Source organism: Cyprinodon tularosa, unplaced genomic scaffold (assembly GCF_016077235.1).
Source record: "Cyprinodon tularosa strain WSP-4 unplaced genomic scaffold, ASM1607723v1 ctg137, whole genome shotgun sequence".
NCBI lineage: Eukaryota > Metazoa > Chordata > Actinopteri > Cyprinodontiformes > Cyprinodontidae > Cyprinodon > Cyprinodon tularosa.
In genome coordinates, this window is record NW_024038189.1 from 994,961 (window position 1) to 1,011,913 (window position 16,953).

General features: G+C 39.7%; 1 protein-coding gene across 2 annotated transcripts in view; it reads right to left on the reverse strand.

Moving 5' to 3' along the window:
• vps54 (VPS54 subunit of GARP complex) overlaps nt 1–16,953 on the reverse strand; it is a 36,312-nt gene that overhangs the window by 11,856 nt on the left and 7,503 nt on the right. The window contains exons 2-13 of one of the 2 annotated variants that reach the window (XM_038278019.1): nt 16,472–16,646; nt 14,327–14,568; nt 11,053–11,137; nt 7,915–7,949; nt 5,807–5,935; nt 5,225–5,610; nt 4,971–5,097; nt 3,406–3,435; nt 2,729–2,836; nt 2,581–2,636; nt 449–545; nt 19–359 (exon numbers count right to left, since the gene is read on the reverse strand). In XM_038278019.1, coding sequence (XP_038133947.1) covers nt 19–359; nt 449–545; nt 2,581–2,636; nt 2,729–2,836; nt 3,406–3,435; nt 4,971–5,097; nt 5,225–5,610; nt 5,807–5,935; nt 7,915–7,949; nt 11,053–11,137; nt 14,327–14,568; nt 16,472–16,616 — 1,781 coding nt within the window. In that variant the 5' untranslated portion in view covers nt 16,617–16,646. The remainder of the gene's footprint in view (nt 1–18; nt 360–448; nt 546–2,580; nt 2,637–2,728; nt 2,837–3,405; nt 3,436–4,970; nt 5,098–5,224; nt 5,611–5,806; nt 5,936–7,914; nt 7,950–11,052; nt 11,138–14,326; nt 14,569–16,471; nt 16,647–16,953) is intronic. The other variant, XM_038278020.1, reaches the window with a different exon arrangement.

Below are 16,953 nucleotides of genomic sequence, written 5' to 3' on the forward strand. Positions count from 1 at the left end.
AAATAAAAAGTAACATACATGAAGCTGTGTTCTCTGCCGGCAGACGTCTCTGTAAATCCCATGGAAGAGTCGCTCTCTGCCGCAGGTTCAGTCCGGTTCTGCTGGAACCTGCAGCCCGCTGCGGAGCGCTGATCCTGACCCGCAGTCGCTGACTCCTGCTGCTGGGCTTCACTTAACGCGTCACTGATGAACAAACCTTCATGGGTGAGATAAGCCAGCTCAGCTTCCCCCTGCGAGCCCAGCGGACCCTGGGAGGCTTCTGGGCCCGCCGACACCAAACTACTTTCTGCAAGGAGTCGATTTTTGTGGTTCGAAGAGAGAATTTGAAGAACTACATTCCTGATCACGTTTAAAGTGTCCTAGCAAACAAAATAAGGAAATAGATTGCTTCACTTTAGTGCATTGACCCAAATGAACAAGAGAAACGGTGAAACTGAGTTTTCCTGACCTTGATTCTCTGCAGGAAGAGAAGGAAACTCTCAAAGATGTTTTCCAGCACCTCGAACCACTGAGGGAATGTCATCTGACGCATCTGGTCAGCTAGCCTTAAACAAAAAGATGACAAAACAGGAAACAGTTTAAGAACTAAGGGATTCGGAGCATATTCAGACAAACAGTTTCAGGTTTTTCTTTCAACATCCAAAAACATTTGATTCCGGTTTTAATGCAACAGACAGAAGCTCCTCATTTATGACAAGTTTTAAATGTTGTTTTTCCTCAAAAAACACAACATCAGGGCGAGTAGAGCTGAACTAAGGCTAGGGTAATAAGCCGAGTTTATTCATTAATCAAATTTTACGTTTAAAAAGATTTATTTCTGGATAATCTGTATTTTTTCCACCTATCCACTCCCTGGGCTTTCATATCTCAGAGTTAGAGCAGTCCATCTCTTTTTGTGTTTAGATGAATATTGATACCTGACAAACCAGCTCGCTGTGTGACACGGCTAACAGAAAACCAATAGTTTGTTTCAGGGTTCCTACAGCATAAGGCAAGTTCAATTCAAGACTTTTTAAGACTTTTTAATGCCACTTGAAATAAAAATTTAAGACCAAATTCACAAGAAAAACCTGATTGCGACAACTTATATATATTAGGGATGGAACGGTTTATGAAATCCATCCGAACCGTTTGGTTCGACTGTCTCGGTTCGGTTTGCGTGTGTTGCGTTCGGTTCATGCGCTGCTCCTTTTTCTCATAGGTGAAGCGTTTACACTCCAGAGCAGAAGGTGGCGGTACTGCGACCAAAGCCAACCATCAGTAGTAAAGAAGACGAAGAAGAAGAAGCGAAGCAGCGGAGCCGGGTGTAGCAGAAAAAAATCAGTTGTGGAGAATTGTGTGGGTATGGCGAGTGGGAAAGAACAGGAGTTGGAAGACGCGCCAGCAGCACTTTATAGGTCTGCTGTATGGGACCACTTTGCATTTAGAGTGACCTACGATGACGGCGGAAAGAAAGTTGTGGATAAAAACAGTGTGCAAACATTGTGCAACACATTTTGTTTATGCTAACAGCAGCATGACCAACATGTCAGGCTAACCTCGAAATCCGCGGATCCGCAGATCATTAAAAATAATTACAATTCATTAGTTTTTTTAGATTTTCTCATTACTTTCATAAATTTTTATTTTTTCATTAATTTTTATTAAAAAAAAATATTTTTCGGTGTAACAACATATACTGAACCGAACACCGTGAACACGATACTGTGAACCGAACTGAACCGAGAAGTTTGTGAACCGTTCCACCCCCAATAATAAATAAAATATATATATATATATATATATATATATATATATATATATATATATATATATATATATAAACACGGCCAAATCCTTCATAATCTTTACCATCGACAGGCTGCAGCCATGTCCCGAATTTCTTCTTTTCCAGCCACTTATCTTAAAATTTGCATTTTCCCATTCTCTAGCTGCTTCTGTTCTGAACATACAGCTTTAGGATCAACCAGGAGCAGTTCCACGCAAACACGTGGAACCAGCTAAATCTGATATATTTGACAAAATTTGTATTGTCAGTCTATACATCACTGAGTGGCTTTGCTCCAAAATGCATTACAGATTGTTGTCAGTGGATCAACAGCCAGACCTTTCAGGTCTTCTGGCTCCAATATCGTCTCCAAACCCAGAACCAGATTCATACATGGAGAAGAAGTCTTTAGTTCTTAGGCTGAAATAAACTCCCAGTGTCCTTTGACTGTGCTATCCAAACATAATTCAACTTTTTAGTGCAACTTTTCCTTTCTTTTTTTAAATCCACAATTATATCTTTTAATAGAATCATCTTATTTTATTTTCCCTTTTTATTCTCTTTATTTACGTTGCCTTAATGCCACTTCATGTTACTTAGGTAAAGGTAAATAAACTCACCTTTACTGTTAAATCCAGAGTTTTACAGATTACTAAGTTGCTCTTATAAAAGATTTGAGCCGTTTATGCAGTAATAAGTTAGACAGCAGTTGCTTAATAGATCTAGAGACATCCAGCTCCAATTTAGGGTCAGTTTAAGCAATTAATTGGGAGAGACGCTAAAAGAATCTTTGCACAGATCAGATGACTTACTTAACGATAACTTCAGTGTCAATTTCCTCCATGTGCACAACACAGTCTGCAACACACTACAAAAATAAAAAATAAAACACAAAAAGCACCAATGAATCAAAGAAAGAAGAACACTTTGGTCTGAGATGCAGTTAGAAACCAGTCATACCTGTGAGACGATGGCCTTAGCAGCTGAGATCATCTCATCGCTGTAGATATCCAGGAAGTCCAGCTTCCTCTGCCGCAGCAGACCCAACGCCAGCGACTCCAGACGCTCCTTTGAATGCAAGAGAGAAGCAGGAGATCCTGAGTCTATAAACGACGAGCAGGACGATGAGAGCGGAGGAGGATGTTTAAATCACCAATACATGCTGGGATTATATTTAAAAGATCAAATTAAATTAAAAATCATTAAATTAGGTGTATTCACCCTTAATTTGAGCAGGAAAATAAGACGATTTGCCAAGGAAGGAAAATTTTTTACCCTTAAAATAAGATAATTAGATATTATGCACTAGAAATAAGAGACTGCAGTTGCTTTTTTCTTATTTTAGATGTAAATTGCCTTGTTCTATTGGCAAAGTGTCTCACTTACCTCCTCAATTACAGAAAAAAAATGCACTTATTTTAAGAAAAGCAATCAGGGGTGTTATGATGAGCACTGGCGCTGCCCTCAGCAGTTAGCTCCACCCACAATGCAAACACTGACAATCATCTTCAAGTACGTTTGATTCGCAAACTTGGAGCCCGATTTCAGCGACACAGGAGATTTATTTCAAGGATTGGAAGAATTTGATTCAACTTATCAGCTCTATGTGTGTGTGTGTGTGTGTATGCGTGTCCCACCTTTTGAGAAGCAGCATTTGATAGATGGACCTGTGACGAGCACAGCATCCATTAAAAACAGAATCAACCTAGTTTTTGAAAACCTTCAAATAATAATAAAAACTAAAGAGCAGAATAAACTAAACAGGCCAGACTAATTTATCAGTTGGAGCGCAGACGCCAGACCTAAAATCCTTCTTTTAGTTTTTATATTTTCAAAGACGACAAGAGAATAAATACATGCTTGGCAGAATTTAAGTGGGAAATTCAGGCGTGAGGGGGGGCCTTGAAACTGAACAGCTACCACAGTGCTGGTACTATTGGACCTCAGGTCAGCATTCGATACTGTCGATCACTCCATCCTGTTAGAACGCCTGGAAAACTGGGTGGGCCTCTCTGGTACAGCTCTCAACTGGTTTAAATCCTACTTAAAGGACAGGGACTTTTTTGTGTCAGTAGGCAACTTTACATCAGAAATGACAAAAATCACATGTGGGGTTCCCCAAGGGTCCATCCTGGGTCCCCTCCTATTCAATATCTACATGCTCCCTCTTGCTCAGTTAATAAAAAACAACATCAGCTACCATAACTATGCAGACGACACACAGCTTTACATCACCATGTCACCAGGTGACTATGAACCAATTCAAGCACTGAGGAAGTGCTTAGAAGAAATCAATGCCTGGATGTGCCAAACTGAAGTAATAATCTTTGGACCAATAGAGGAGAGATCTAAAGTTGGCACACAGCTTCAGTGGCTTCAGCTAATAACCACTGATCAGGCCCGAAGTCTAGGTGTATACTGGATTCAGACTTGAACCTCCAAAAGCATTTAAAGACAATTACAAGGTCTGCTTTCGATCACCTGAAGAACATTTCCAGGATTAAAGGACTAATGTCTCAGCATGATCTGGAAAAACTAATCCATGCGTTTATTTTTAGTCTAATTGATTACTGCAACGGTGTTTTCACAGGTCTGCCTAAAAAGTGGATCAGACAGCTGCAGCTGATCCAGAACGCTGCTGCCTGTGTCCTCACTAAGACTGAGAAAGTAGAGCACATCACCCCAGTTCTAAAGTCCTTCCACTGGCTCCCTGTATCTCAGAGAATAGACTTTAAAATACTTGTGTTAGTCTATAAATCTCTGAATGGCTTAGCACCTAAATACATCCCAGACTTGCTATCAGTGTATCAACCCTCCAGACCACTCAGGTCTTCTGGCTCCAGCCTGCTCTGCAGACCTAGAACCAGAACTAAACATGGAGAAGCAGCATTTGGTTCCTATGCTCCACTTATCTGGAACAAACTTCCAGAAAACTGTAAAAGTGCGGAAAGCCTGAGTTCCTTTAAATCAAGACTAAAAACACATTTGTTTAGGATTGCCTTATTTTTTTATTTGTTTCCTACTTTCTTTGATTCTGTTTTATCTTCCTGTATTTTAATCATGTAAAGCACTTTGCATTGTCTTTGTACTGAATTGTGCTATACAAATAAATTTGCCTTGCCTTGCCTAGCTTTGGTGTCAAGAACGCTGAGCTGCTGTAGGGATAAATGTCAGTTAAAGCAAACAGGCGTTGATGACCGACCTTCTCCAGCACCTGCGGCTCCTCCCTCAGACTGCGGTTCAGGTCGCTGCGTGCATACATGCTGAAGTCCTCCACCATCATCTTGTCGATCAGCTTCTCCAGCTCACACAGCTGGGAGCCCAGATGTCTGAGGGACAAGCACAAGGCAGGGCAGGGCAAGGTTAATACTAATTATTGACTGTTTAAGCTTAAATCTGCAGCTGTAATATAAATAAATCCACGCCTAACGCATAACTAATGAGAAGCTTTCCTACCTGAAGCTGTGGATTCCCTGCAGTTCCTGCTGCAGCACCTCCTTGGTGGTGGAGATGAGCTCCAAAGCTCCCACAAACTCAGAGGTGGAGAGGAGCAGCTGCACGGTGGGCTGCGTTTGATGGACCGCCGCCATCAGCTTCAGTTTGTTGTGCAGCTTCACGCAGTTGTTGCGAGTCAGTGCGGTACGGAGGGCCCGGAGGGGCCCCTGGCACATGACCCGGTCGATCGCCGCCGTCCGGCTCCGCAGGACGGCCACCGCCCGCTGCGTCTCCTGCAGCTGGTCCTGCAGCTCGTGCTGTGAGGACATGGCGTGGAAGAACGCCTCGGAGCGCAGCGAGATCTGCCGGGCGATGCTGACCTCCACTACGTCCAGGTAGTGACTCAGCTGGAGGAGAGGAGAGAGAAAATAAACATCAACATTTAAGAAATCGCTTCAAGACACAAGAAAAAATTCACATATTTGGTAAAATTAAATGATTCTATAATTTCACTAAGGAAATAAAGTTTAACTAAACTTTTAGCATAAAGTCCCAAAACTCTAGACAGGATTGATAGCCTCGGACGGGTGTGTGTGGGTTCACCTTTTCCTGAAGCAGTTTAGAAGAAGCCACGTCTCGGCTTTTCCCCCCCGCGCTGTGAAAGTGTGACCAAGGCAGCACAGTGTTGAAAGTAGCCGGATCCTCCAAAGCAAACTCTGGCCTCATAAAAATCTAAAAAGAAATAAATCCACACATAAAAAACAGAACAACCAATTTATCGTAGATGACTTACTGAATACATATGGCTTCATTTGAGGACTTTTACCTGATTACATTTTAATCTCTCTAAGAAAAGTGTTTTTAAATGGTCATTTTATTGAAATAAATTACTTTAATTTTTTTATTAAAGCATTTTTTATTGTAGGCTTCTAACTTTAACGTTACAGTTTTCTCTGAAAATGGAGTCGATTCTGTAAAGCTTCTCGTTTCCCATCAGGTACTGAGAGCATTTTTTAATGTGGGATGTTTTAGTTGCATGCTTCTTGTGCACAAAGAAGCATGGCGGCCAACAAGTTGCTATACTCCTACTAGCTGTTTCTGAATATGCAGCTAAACAGCCTGAAAGGATCAAAATGGAGGAAGAAGTCAAAACAAGGGCAGCAACTAAAGATTATGTTGCAAATTTATTAAAGTGTCCATTATTTTTTTAATTAATCGATTAATAATTTGATACCCAAAGAGTCTTTTTTATGAAATTAAACCAGGTGAAATTAAAACTTTTCCTCTTGTGGAGTTCTGGATAGAGAATATTAAAGGACAATTTTTTTTTTTATCTTAAATGCAAAAAGTTTATTTTTATTTTATTTATTTTTTACAATCTTGGTATAATTGCTGCTCTACGTGGGTTATTCTATCAGCTAAAGCATGTTTTAGAGTCTCTACATTTACAGTTAACGATTAATCGATTATTAAATTAGTTGACAAATTTTTACATAATTGATTAATCATGATTAATCCGATTGTTTCAGCTCTAGTTGAAAAACAAGAACGACCGAAGAAGGACTCAAATCTGGCTGTAGTCTTCTTAGACAGGAACCTTTTCATTAATTTTATTAGGAGATGTGCAAGTTATCACCTGCATGTGGAGTGAAAGGAAAGTGTCTCAATGGGCGAAGGTTAGGGGCGGGGCTTACTTTGCAGAATCGGGTACAGCGCCTTTAAATAAAACCTTTCCAGAAGCTGGTGAAGATTCTCAGTCATCCAGGTCATAGTAATTCCAAAAAAGTAAAAAATAAAATAAAATAAAATAAACACTGGACTTTGTTTCCAAGTTTAAAGACGAGCCCAACAAAGCTTCGTTTTAGTTTAGAAAAAACATGCAAATCGAAACGGAGGAACGGGTCCCCCCCTTTAGAATGGGGATCGTTTGGCTTCTTTTGTTAGCCTGCAATGCCCCATGCCTGTCTATGTCTCTGAAAGGGGGGCATTTAAGGGAATTGTTGGCCTGCCTGAATAGGCGAGGCCTTCTGCTCTCCTATAGAGGGGTTGGGGTTGTGTTAATAGAAGGTAGGAATCAACTCAATTGCTGCATTGTAGGTTTTTGAAAGCTGAAATCTGAGTCCATCCCCCTCTGTTTAAGGTTGGTTTTTCTTCCCCAACATAGATAGCTTCCTTCACTCCCCTCTCAAACTATTTTCTTTGTCCATAATGTGAACATTCTGGTCCTCAATTTGCAGTTTTTCAAATAAAAAACAAGGCTTTGTTGGGCTGCTGTATAAAGCCTTAAACTCAACGTTATTCCTGACATTTAGAATTGAACAAGCTTCCTGGATGGGAAGCGAAACGTCTTCAAACTTTTTTGGAAAACCTTTCCTTATGTGATAAAAACCTCCCAGAACCAATTTCTTCAGGATTTAAAGGTTAACCTGTCTTTTTTTAAGTTTTAGGTAACAATCAAACACTACAAGATATATTAATAATAAATGAATAAGAAACTAGCTTCTGATCAGGAGGATTTGTTGGTTTAATTTCCACAATGATTGTTCTCCTTCAGAGGATCAAATCATGACAAAAACTGCATATGATTCCAGCACAGTGCTGACATCACACCTTGTAAACTAACAGACAGCTGGGCCAGAAAATAAAAAGGTCAACAACACCTAAAATATGAAACAGTAGCTGATAGTAAAAAAAAAAAAAGGATGTCTGACCTTTGGAACTTGTTCTAGCTCGGCTCTGGATTTTTCTGCAACAAAAACAAAACAATTTATAAGTTACATAATTGCTTTGACAAAAAAAATCATTGGTGTAAAACAGGACTTAATGTAAACCCACAAAATATATATGTACAGACAATTCTCCATTTAACCTAATAAAGATGCTCATCTAGGATGTGCATTTGGTCCCCTGCTGGTTGCATATCTACCGTAAAACTGAACCAACCAATTCAGTTCAAACCTGCTCACTTAGTTAGCAGGTTATACAGAGTTAAAGAACTAATGAGCAACAAAAGATTAAACATTTAAGTAAGTAAGCAAGGAATTGTCCCCACATTTTGTTTCTTTGTTGAAGGTTCGGAAACTTGATGGGAACTTCATAGCACCCTCAATAAAGCAAGCAACCATTTTATAAGTGAATTAATAAGTGTTCATAAAGCATTTCCCAGTAGAAAACAGGTCAAAATGAGATCTACTAAATAAAAGCAGCGTAACATATTTTAGCTGAGTGTTAACAGATTGAGCAATGTTCAGAGCATAGATATCAAAATAATCAAATGGAAAAAAAATATGTCTACCTTAGTCACTGTTAGTAATGTAGAAAACAGACTTTATGCAACAGGAAAATATGACTAGCTAAAACAGATTACAGGGAGAGGTTTTAATTATTTGCTTCTTAATAACATCACCACAACAGCATGCTCTGCTTGTTAAATTGTCAAGATAAGAAATGTTGAAAATGATGCTAATCTGAGCTAATGGCTGCTATTAAGTGAAGCCCAGGCAGCACATTCAGACAGAAGTATTCCCACACGCAGATGATCAGCTCGCTGACAATTACTGATTAATAACCCACGGGGAGGTACTTCATATTTTAAAGTCTTAGAGAAACGGCGTTTCCAACCGTTATATTTCTGAAGTGGTGCCCGACTTTACACGAGTGAATAAAGTGAAGGTGATTGGTCGTTTATCAAGGGGGTGGGATTGTTGTGGCGGAAGGTCAAAAGCTCTAGGGCTGGGTATTTTCGCCAAAGTCCTGAATCGATTCGGTTTTGATTCATACAGTTCTAAATCGATTAATTTCGATTCGATCTGTTTTTACAATAATGAAAGTGGTTCAACTCATGCATTTTATTTTTTCCTGTCACATTAAACACAAAGTGCAAACTTGTAAATCAGACAGTTTAAGCTTGAGACGTGAACAAAACTGTCTCATGAGTGCAAACCTGTTTGTGAAAAGTGAAGCCGCAGTTGTGACACGGCAGAGACACAGCAGACATGCATGAGCTGCATTATCTTCAATGCAAAAACTATATTTGCAGCGTTGTCTGTAACAACTACAGGGTGTTTTCTGGTCAGCCCCCATGTCTTCAGTCAACCTATTGGCTATATTTGCAGCTGTCTGGCTTGAAGCCATCTTGAGAGCATCTTTCCTGTTTATTTGAATGTGAACGTCACGCGGGTCACTATAAAACTAATCGATCTCATTCCCTAGACATCGATTCTGCAAAAATGTAAAGTATTCGATTCAAAATCGATTAAATCTATTTTTTTACCCAGCCCTAGCAAGCTCATTTGGTTGTGGGTTGGTGTCTCGGAACCATCTTGCTAACCAGTTAGCAACTTAGTGCTAGTAGGTTCCCAATGGGAAATTCCATTGGGACCAAGTAGCACTAAACTGGTGACTTAGAAACGACACTGTCAAGGAACGCTATGGACAGCGGAAACATGCAAGAGGAGGAGAGTTTAGTGTCGGAGGTCGTGGATGAGTCTCCTCCTTCATCCATTTTTCTTTTTAAATGGGGGAAATGGGAACCAAGTTGTTGTGGAAGAGGACATATCTCAATAGTAAAGTAGATTATTCTTATTCATTACTTCAACTGTTGCATATATTAGCTGTGACATATGAATCAAGATGCAATGACCAAAAAAATGTGATTGACAGATTACTGTTGATATATGATTGGCCGAATTTAGGTGTTCAGGTTGACGTATAACTAACTGGCCTGCATTATGCTACGTTCACACCGGACGCAGCAGGCGCAGCAGAAGCAGCGAGTTTACATGCAAAGTCAATGGTTGACCACGTCAAGGCGCAGCAAAATGTACCGCATCGTCTGAGCCGCTAAAGCAGCGCGTCAGGCGCATTTAAGCATCTGACGCGCTGCTGCTCGAGATGGAAAAATTTAACTTTTGCTGCTCGACGCGCCGCGCCAACCAATAAGAGAAGCTGATCTGGGAGCTGGCAGAGAGACAAACACATCGCTGATGATACAGAGCGCTGTGATCACTCCTCTGAAACAGTTTATTGATGCATAAATTAACTTCAAATGCAGAAATCTGCCGGCAGAATATGTTCGCTTTTATTATCCTGCTGCCTGCAGTTTGGATTATTTAGATGAAAAACACCTACCAGCCGCCGCGGTGAACCGCGAGGAGGCGACCCGGCCAGAGGCTGCTGATGAAGGGATTCCTACTGACAGCGCACCGCTGGTATGTGGGGGTCTGAGCGTCTCCCACAGAACTAATATTGGAAGGCAGGATGGTAATCTGGATGAACTGACTGCACTGATGAAGTTTTCCGGTGGATTTTCTCACTTTAAAACATATTAAAACTACTTTATTCCCACTGATCACAGCAAGGCAGAGAAAGGATAGTGAAGCTCCGCCCAACGCGCGTTAGACCTACTGCGCAGCCAGAGCAGCAAAGCTGCTTCAGCCGCGCGTCAGAACTAACTGGTACAAGCAGCAAAAGTGAAGCAGCAGACGCGATTTTGCTGCCCTTGCTGCGTCCGGTGTGAACGTAGCATTAGATAACGGAAAAAAAAACACAGATTTTAAGACAGCATTTTTTTAATAAATAGAAATTTTCTAAATTTTGGGAGAATATCATCGGATAAAGAGTACGTTTTTATAGATGTTTAAGCCAGAATGATTTGACATTTAAATATGACTTGCATAAGATTTTAGTCACTATGTGGGTGAAATGGAAAGAGCGTTTAGTCGGTTAGCGATGCTACTTCAGTCCAGCATCCAATGATACTCATGTTTAACACAGCAGTGATGTGCTGATTGGTTTATGGACTATATAATGGGGGCACTGGGCTGCAACAGCAAATTAATAATTCATACCGCTGTTGGATGTGACACTGGAAACTGCATCCACATCGTCTTTATTGGGACAGATCGTCTTGCAGCGGTCGTGGATTCGTTCTCTCTAAAAACAGCAAACAAAGAAAACAGAAAAGGTTATTTATGAGCTCCGATGAGCTAAAGCTGTATGTCGAACGAGATGGGAAAGGAAAATGGATAAACGTCAGCAGCTGTAAAGTCTGAAAGTCGACTTCTCCTTGTGAAACCTGAGGGAGGAAATAAAACAGCGCTACGAGGTTGGCGCAGGGTCATGTGATTCTCTTTTGAACTGCAGGACTTACAGAGACAGAATGTGCAAAAAAAAAAGTAAAAATGAAATTAGAAAATGCCTCACTAAATAGTATCTTTTCCTTTTTATATAGAAAAAAAAAGGTCAAAACTGTTTCCTTATACGCTACATGAAACTTACTAAAAACTTACCTACAAACCTGCTGAATTAGCCAGAAGAAGAAAGCAAGATCCTTTTTAGGTTTCATACTAAACATTATCTGGATGTATGAAGTAAATCTGCTGCTAAAAGACCAGGATTTATTTTCATATCACGAGGCTCTAACTTTAAATAAACCGTTTCTGGAAGGGCCAGCTCACACCATGAATGGGTGGAACAGGTTTGTCAGCATGTTGATTCCTGCTGCTGAAATCCTTTCACAAAGATATAGAACAAGGAAAAAGGAACTCCTTTATATTATACATTACCGAAAAACAGTTAATCAGTCGTATTAGTCTGATACTGCAGCCAAAGTAGTGAAAGTGAATGTTTACATGTTTAACAACCCCCTCTTTGATTTGAAAGCTGATGCTAATTTACAGGCTGGTGCTAACATGCATCCTGCTGACTCAGTTAAAACTTAAAACCAATGAAGCACAACCATATGAAACAGCTTGACTGAACAGTTTCCTTCATGGGGAGGACTAAAACCTTTCTCATATAGAACATCTTCTGATCTACTGAGGGTTCTGTGGCATCCTTTATATAAAATGCTTAAACTACAAAACCTTTCCGATTCTTCACAAACTTTCTACAAACTCTTAATTGTGCAGCTAAAGAGACAGAGAGTAAATACTGTTGGAATGTAGAATAAAAAGTTAATTATCCTGTTTTGTAAAAATGAAATGAGTCATAGGTTCAAACATGGATTTAAGCCTTGTGTAGATGACTTATGAACCGATAAGTCAAAAACGTGACTCATGGAGTCAGCCGCACCATATTAGACTTCCTGAATCAGTGCTTATTCTGAGAAACAGACATTTGCTCTTAGAGATGTAGCTTTAAATTAGGGCTGGGCAATATGGCAAAAATAAAATATCATGATTTTTTGATTATATTATTGTGATCTCAATTTATCCAGCGTTCCTACAGCATAAGGCAAGTTAAATTCAAGACTTTTTAATGCCACTTGAAATAAAAATTTAAGACCAAATTCACAAGAAACAAGAAAAACCTGCTTGCGACAACTTAACCCAAAGGTTTATTTTAACATAAACCACTGCACTAATGTTTCAAATGTTGAAAAGCTTCCCATACAGGAAGCTAAAAACACACAAATGACAGATATATTTTAACAATTATTTAACTGAATTCACAAACTTTGTTTTAGCAGGGAACAAAACAAATCAGTTTTAAAGCCCCAACATAACCAGTGCTAAGTCTTTTTTGCAGCTATTTTTCTTTGTATGGTTTTCTTAGTATGTTTGATTTGGTGATAAGTGGAGGCGTTGCAGAGACAAGGGTGGAACTAAACTGAGAAATACCGGCTGTTTCTCTGTAACTCCATTTTAACGCTTTGTGTTTCGTGCTTCGCATGTGCGACTCCACTGCATTAATTCCCATCGTTCTGAGCTTGAATGACTTCTTGCACTAAATCCACTGAGCCTCATGTATGTTCCCTGGTTTTAGCCATGGAGAAAACTCTTGGCTGGAGACAATTTTGGTTACATTTACACTTGCTCATATTTTCCAGACAATAAGTTAATGGCGCATCTCCCAAATGTCCTGGCAGCAACAACGCTTTATTGGTTCCGCTATTGGGACGGAACCAATAATGGCGAGCCGTTATTTTTTTTAAATAAAAAAAAAAAATTCGTCAATTTTGATGTTTTATTTAGATTACAAAAATAAATCGTAATAAAAATTATCCTATTTATGATGTTTTAAAAATTAAGACCTACGAAAGACTAATTTAAGACATTTTAATACCAATTAAGGCCTTAGTTTTATTTTGAAGAATTCAATGCCTTTTAAGACTTTTTAAGGACCCGCGGGAACCCTGTCATCACGATTTTTTAGATACGACCAACATAACCTCAATGACATGCAAAGAAGGTTAAATAAATTAACAAGTTTATTAAAATTAGAGAATCAAAGCAGTGCTAACAAACTTATTTTTTTAATGTCTATATTGTAAACACACCAAAGAGTATAAAAATGTAATAACTCCTGAGGAAAACAATTACAAATTAGTTACATTTTTCAAGTAACTACAGTCAAAATAAATAAAAAATCTAACTGTATCTTGACTGGTCTAATGAAGATAAAAGAAAGCACACAGAAAGAGTTTTAAAAAAATTATTACATTAAACAATAGATTTGTATAATTTCTAAAGTCTTTAGAAACAAAAACTATTATGGAACTGCAAATATAGTGCAAGTCAAGATGTAATCTGTGCAATCTATGATGATATGATCAGGAAAATAGGCCGCCTGCAGTGTTGCATTACATAGATCCCAGATCAGAGGTCGCTTGTGGTGGCAAAGAAGTGCAAATTTTTTATATTTTGTGAAACTTTCTCTCTGCATTCAGCGTACATACGTTGAAGAGCGGTGTTTGAAAAATAAGTGCGGCTGGGCAACTCAAAGCGAGGATCCAAAACGTTTAACATTTTATTAAATCCTACTCCTTCTACGGTTCGTAGAGGACATAAATCTTTCACCAAGTGAAACATCACCGCTTCTGTCACGCTGTTCCACCATTTACTGCCTTTATCTTAGGGAGCAAGTTTTGTAAATTAATCTGTTAGCGTTTTTAAACTAACGGACGGACGTCAAACCCTCATTATATTCTAGCTGTGAAGGTTTTTTTTTAGTAGAAATACAGCAGCACTGCAGTTCTGGGGATCCTGATAAAACGGTCTCTTAATAATGACAGATCGTAACACGATCTTAAATCGCCATATCGCCCACCCCTACTTTAAATGTGAACATTTTTCCTTTCTGAGAAAAATTAAGCTCTTAAAAATATAGCCTAGAGGTTACCTGACTCATTTCCTGCGAGTATGGCCCGAAGTGTTCCCGGGTGATGTTGGGCAGGTGGAAGGAAGGCATGACTTCGGTCTCTGTGAAGTCCAGCCCCCATGTCTTGGTGAAAAAGTCCGACTCTCGTTTGGCCAGCCTGGGATCATTTAGCGCTGCGGGGAGGTTGACCTTTGAACTGTACACCGTCCATCGGTCGTGTTCCGCCACAACGGAGGGACCGTTGCACAGGCTCCGCCCCTCACCTGCAGAAGGAAAACACCACATTCAATTAATAAACTACTAATCTGTATGTTAAATTGAATGACACCATTTTCATAGAGGAAAAAATTATTACAGTAGGGATGCACGATATTGGGATTTTGGCCGATATCTGATATACCGATGTTAAAGCTGGACAAAAATAAGTAGTCATTGAAAATCGCAGTTTTGTTCTCCATATCTGACACTTTGAAAAATAATATACTCAAATATATTTTCATATGCTGATATCAAATTGATTTTTAAAAACGGGGTATCGATCTATTTTACTTTCAAAATCTCGTGAAATTTCATTGTTCTGTTACAAACTCTCGTGATATTTAGCAAATTCTTGTGAGATTTTGTTAGTAAAATAGATTGATACCGCGTCAATATATCAACATATAAAAATATGGCAAAATTTCGTGAATTTTCGGGGGATTTCGTAGCATAACGATGAAATATAGCAATATTTCATTAGTAAAAGAGATTGATATGGTGTTTTTAAATGGCAATATATCAGCATGTGAAGATATTGTGATATTTTAATGTATCAATATTTTTTCCTTCGTCTTTAGAAGTTTTTAAGTCTGTAAAAAAGAGGTTTTTGAGGAAGAAGAAGAAGTAGTGGTATATATTTTTTTTATAGACTTTAGAAACTCAGAAGCTGATCAAATATCGGGTTAAATATCGGTGGGGTGGCCGATGTCCGATATTCAGTTTTAAGGCCAATACCGATAGGGGGCCGATTATATCGTGCATCTCTAAATTACAGTAAACAGTAACAGTGGACTATTATTTACATTTGCATGAGGAGAAATATCTTGAAATTAATAAAAAAAAAAAAAAAAAGAAATACAAGAAAATAACTAGAGTAATTAGGTGAACTTTGTTGAGTGGATATTTAAACAGACAAAGAAGCAAAAAACATCAATTAGCTCATAACAAAAGAATGTTTGTAGGCTCACAGCATCACACGGTGACTGAAGTGGGAAAATAAACAATTATGCTGCGTTCAGAACGCAAGAGCTGAAAGCAACTTTGTCGCCCCTGAAGCGCGTCCAGTAAACTGTCTCCATCCGATACGTCTGCTGCTGATGTGTTCAATCAATGCAGAGAGCGGCTTTGCTATATTTGCTGTGGTCAGTGGGTAAAAAGTAGTTTAAATATATTTTTAAGTAAGAAAGTCCACCTGAAAATTTCATCTGTGCCGTCAGTTCATCCAGATTACCATCCTGCTTTCATATATTATTTTGCTGTCAGAGCTGCTGAGACCGGCAGTTCTCTGTCACTGTCAGCAACAGCCTCTGGCCTGGTCGGCTATTCACGGTTTTCCGCTACTGTTTGCGGCGGCCAGAAGGCGTTTTTCACGTACGTTATCCAAACTGCAGGCACCAGAAGAATAAAATCAACATATCTTGCCGGCAGTTTTTGACATTTTAAGTTAATTTAGGCATTAATAAAATATTTCAGAGAAGTGATCATAGCGCTCTGCATCAGCAGCGCGTTCTCCGTCTCCCTGCCAGCTCTCAGATCAGCCTCTCTGATTGGTGGATGTGATGCGTCGTGCAGCAAGAGTAAAATCTATCCAACTCCAGCAGCTGTTGCTTTTGCAGCGCATTGCGTGCTCAGAAGCTCATGATATGCTGCTTCAGCTGCTTAGACGTGCTGCAGGACCTTTTGCTGCGCCTTGATGCGCGTCAAGCATTGACTTTGCATGTAAACTACCTGCTTTTGCTGCTCCTGCAGCGTATGGTCTGAACACAGCATTAGGTTTTAGGGAGGCAGGAATTAAGGCTGAAGTTTTTCCCAGTTTCCAAATTACAGACTATTAACACAAGATAAAAGACATGCAGACAGAAATGTAGACCAGGCTGGGAGCAATGAGGAGGGTTTTTTTCTGCTCACCCGTTGGTTCCTTGGGGCAAACGTCCGGTAAGGAGCGAACGGCCCGGCAGCGCAGAGGCGAGGAGCCATGCTCCTTCCGGTGCATCCCATCTCGACCCCCACCTGCAGGGCGAGGCACTGGGGAGGAGCTGTTACTGGAGGCCATGGCATTGGGGCTCGCCTCCCAGGAGGCTAGCTGGAAATCCCAAACAAACACTGAGATGAAGGATTTCAGAGGAAGAAACGATTCTGCAATTTTCAAATCCTACAAATCTTGACCACGGAAAGCAGGTGAGTAGTAGATTCAAGGTAAACCAAACTAAGCATCGTTAGAGTGAAAAGTTCTGGGAAACCTGCAAAAACATTTCTGCTTTACGAAATCTGGCTCTGCAACCCAAAAAGATGAGCTCCAGAGTTTTCCCCTTTACCTGTTTGTATTACTCCTTTGGTCCATCAATATTGTCAATAATGGACAACAGCTAACTTAAAGAAGATCCTGTCCT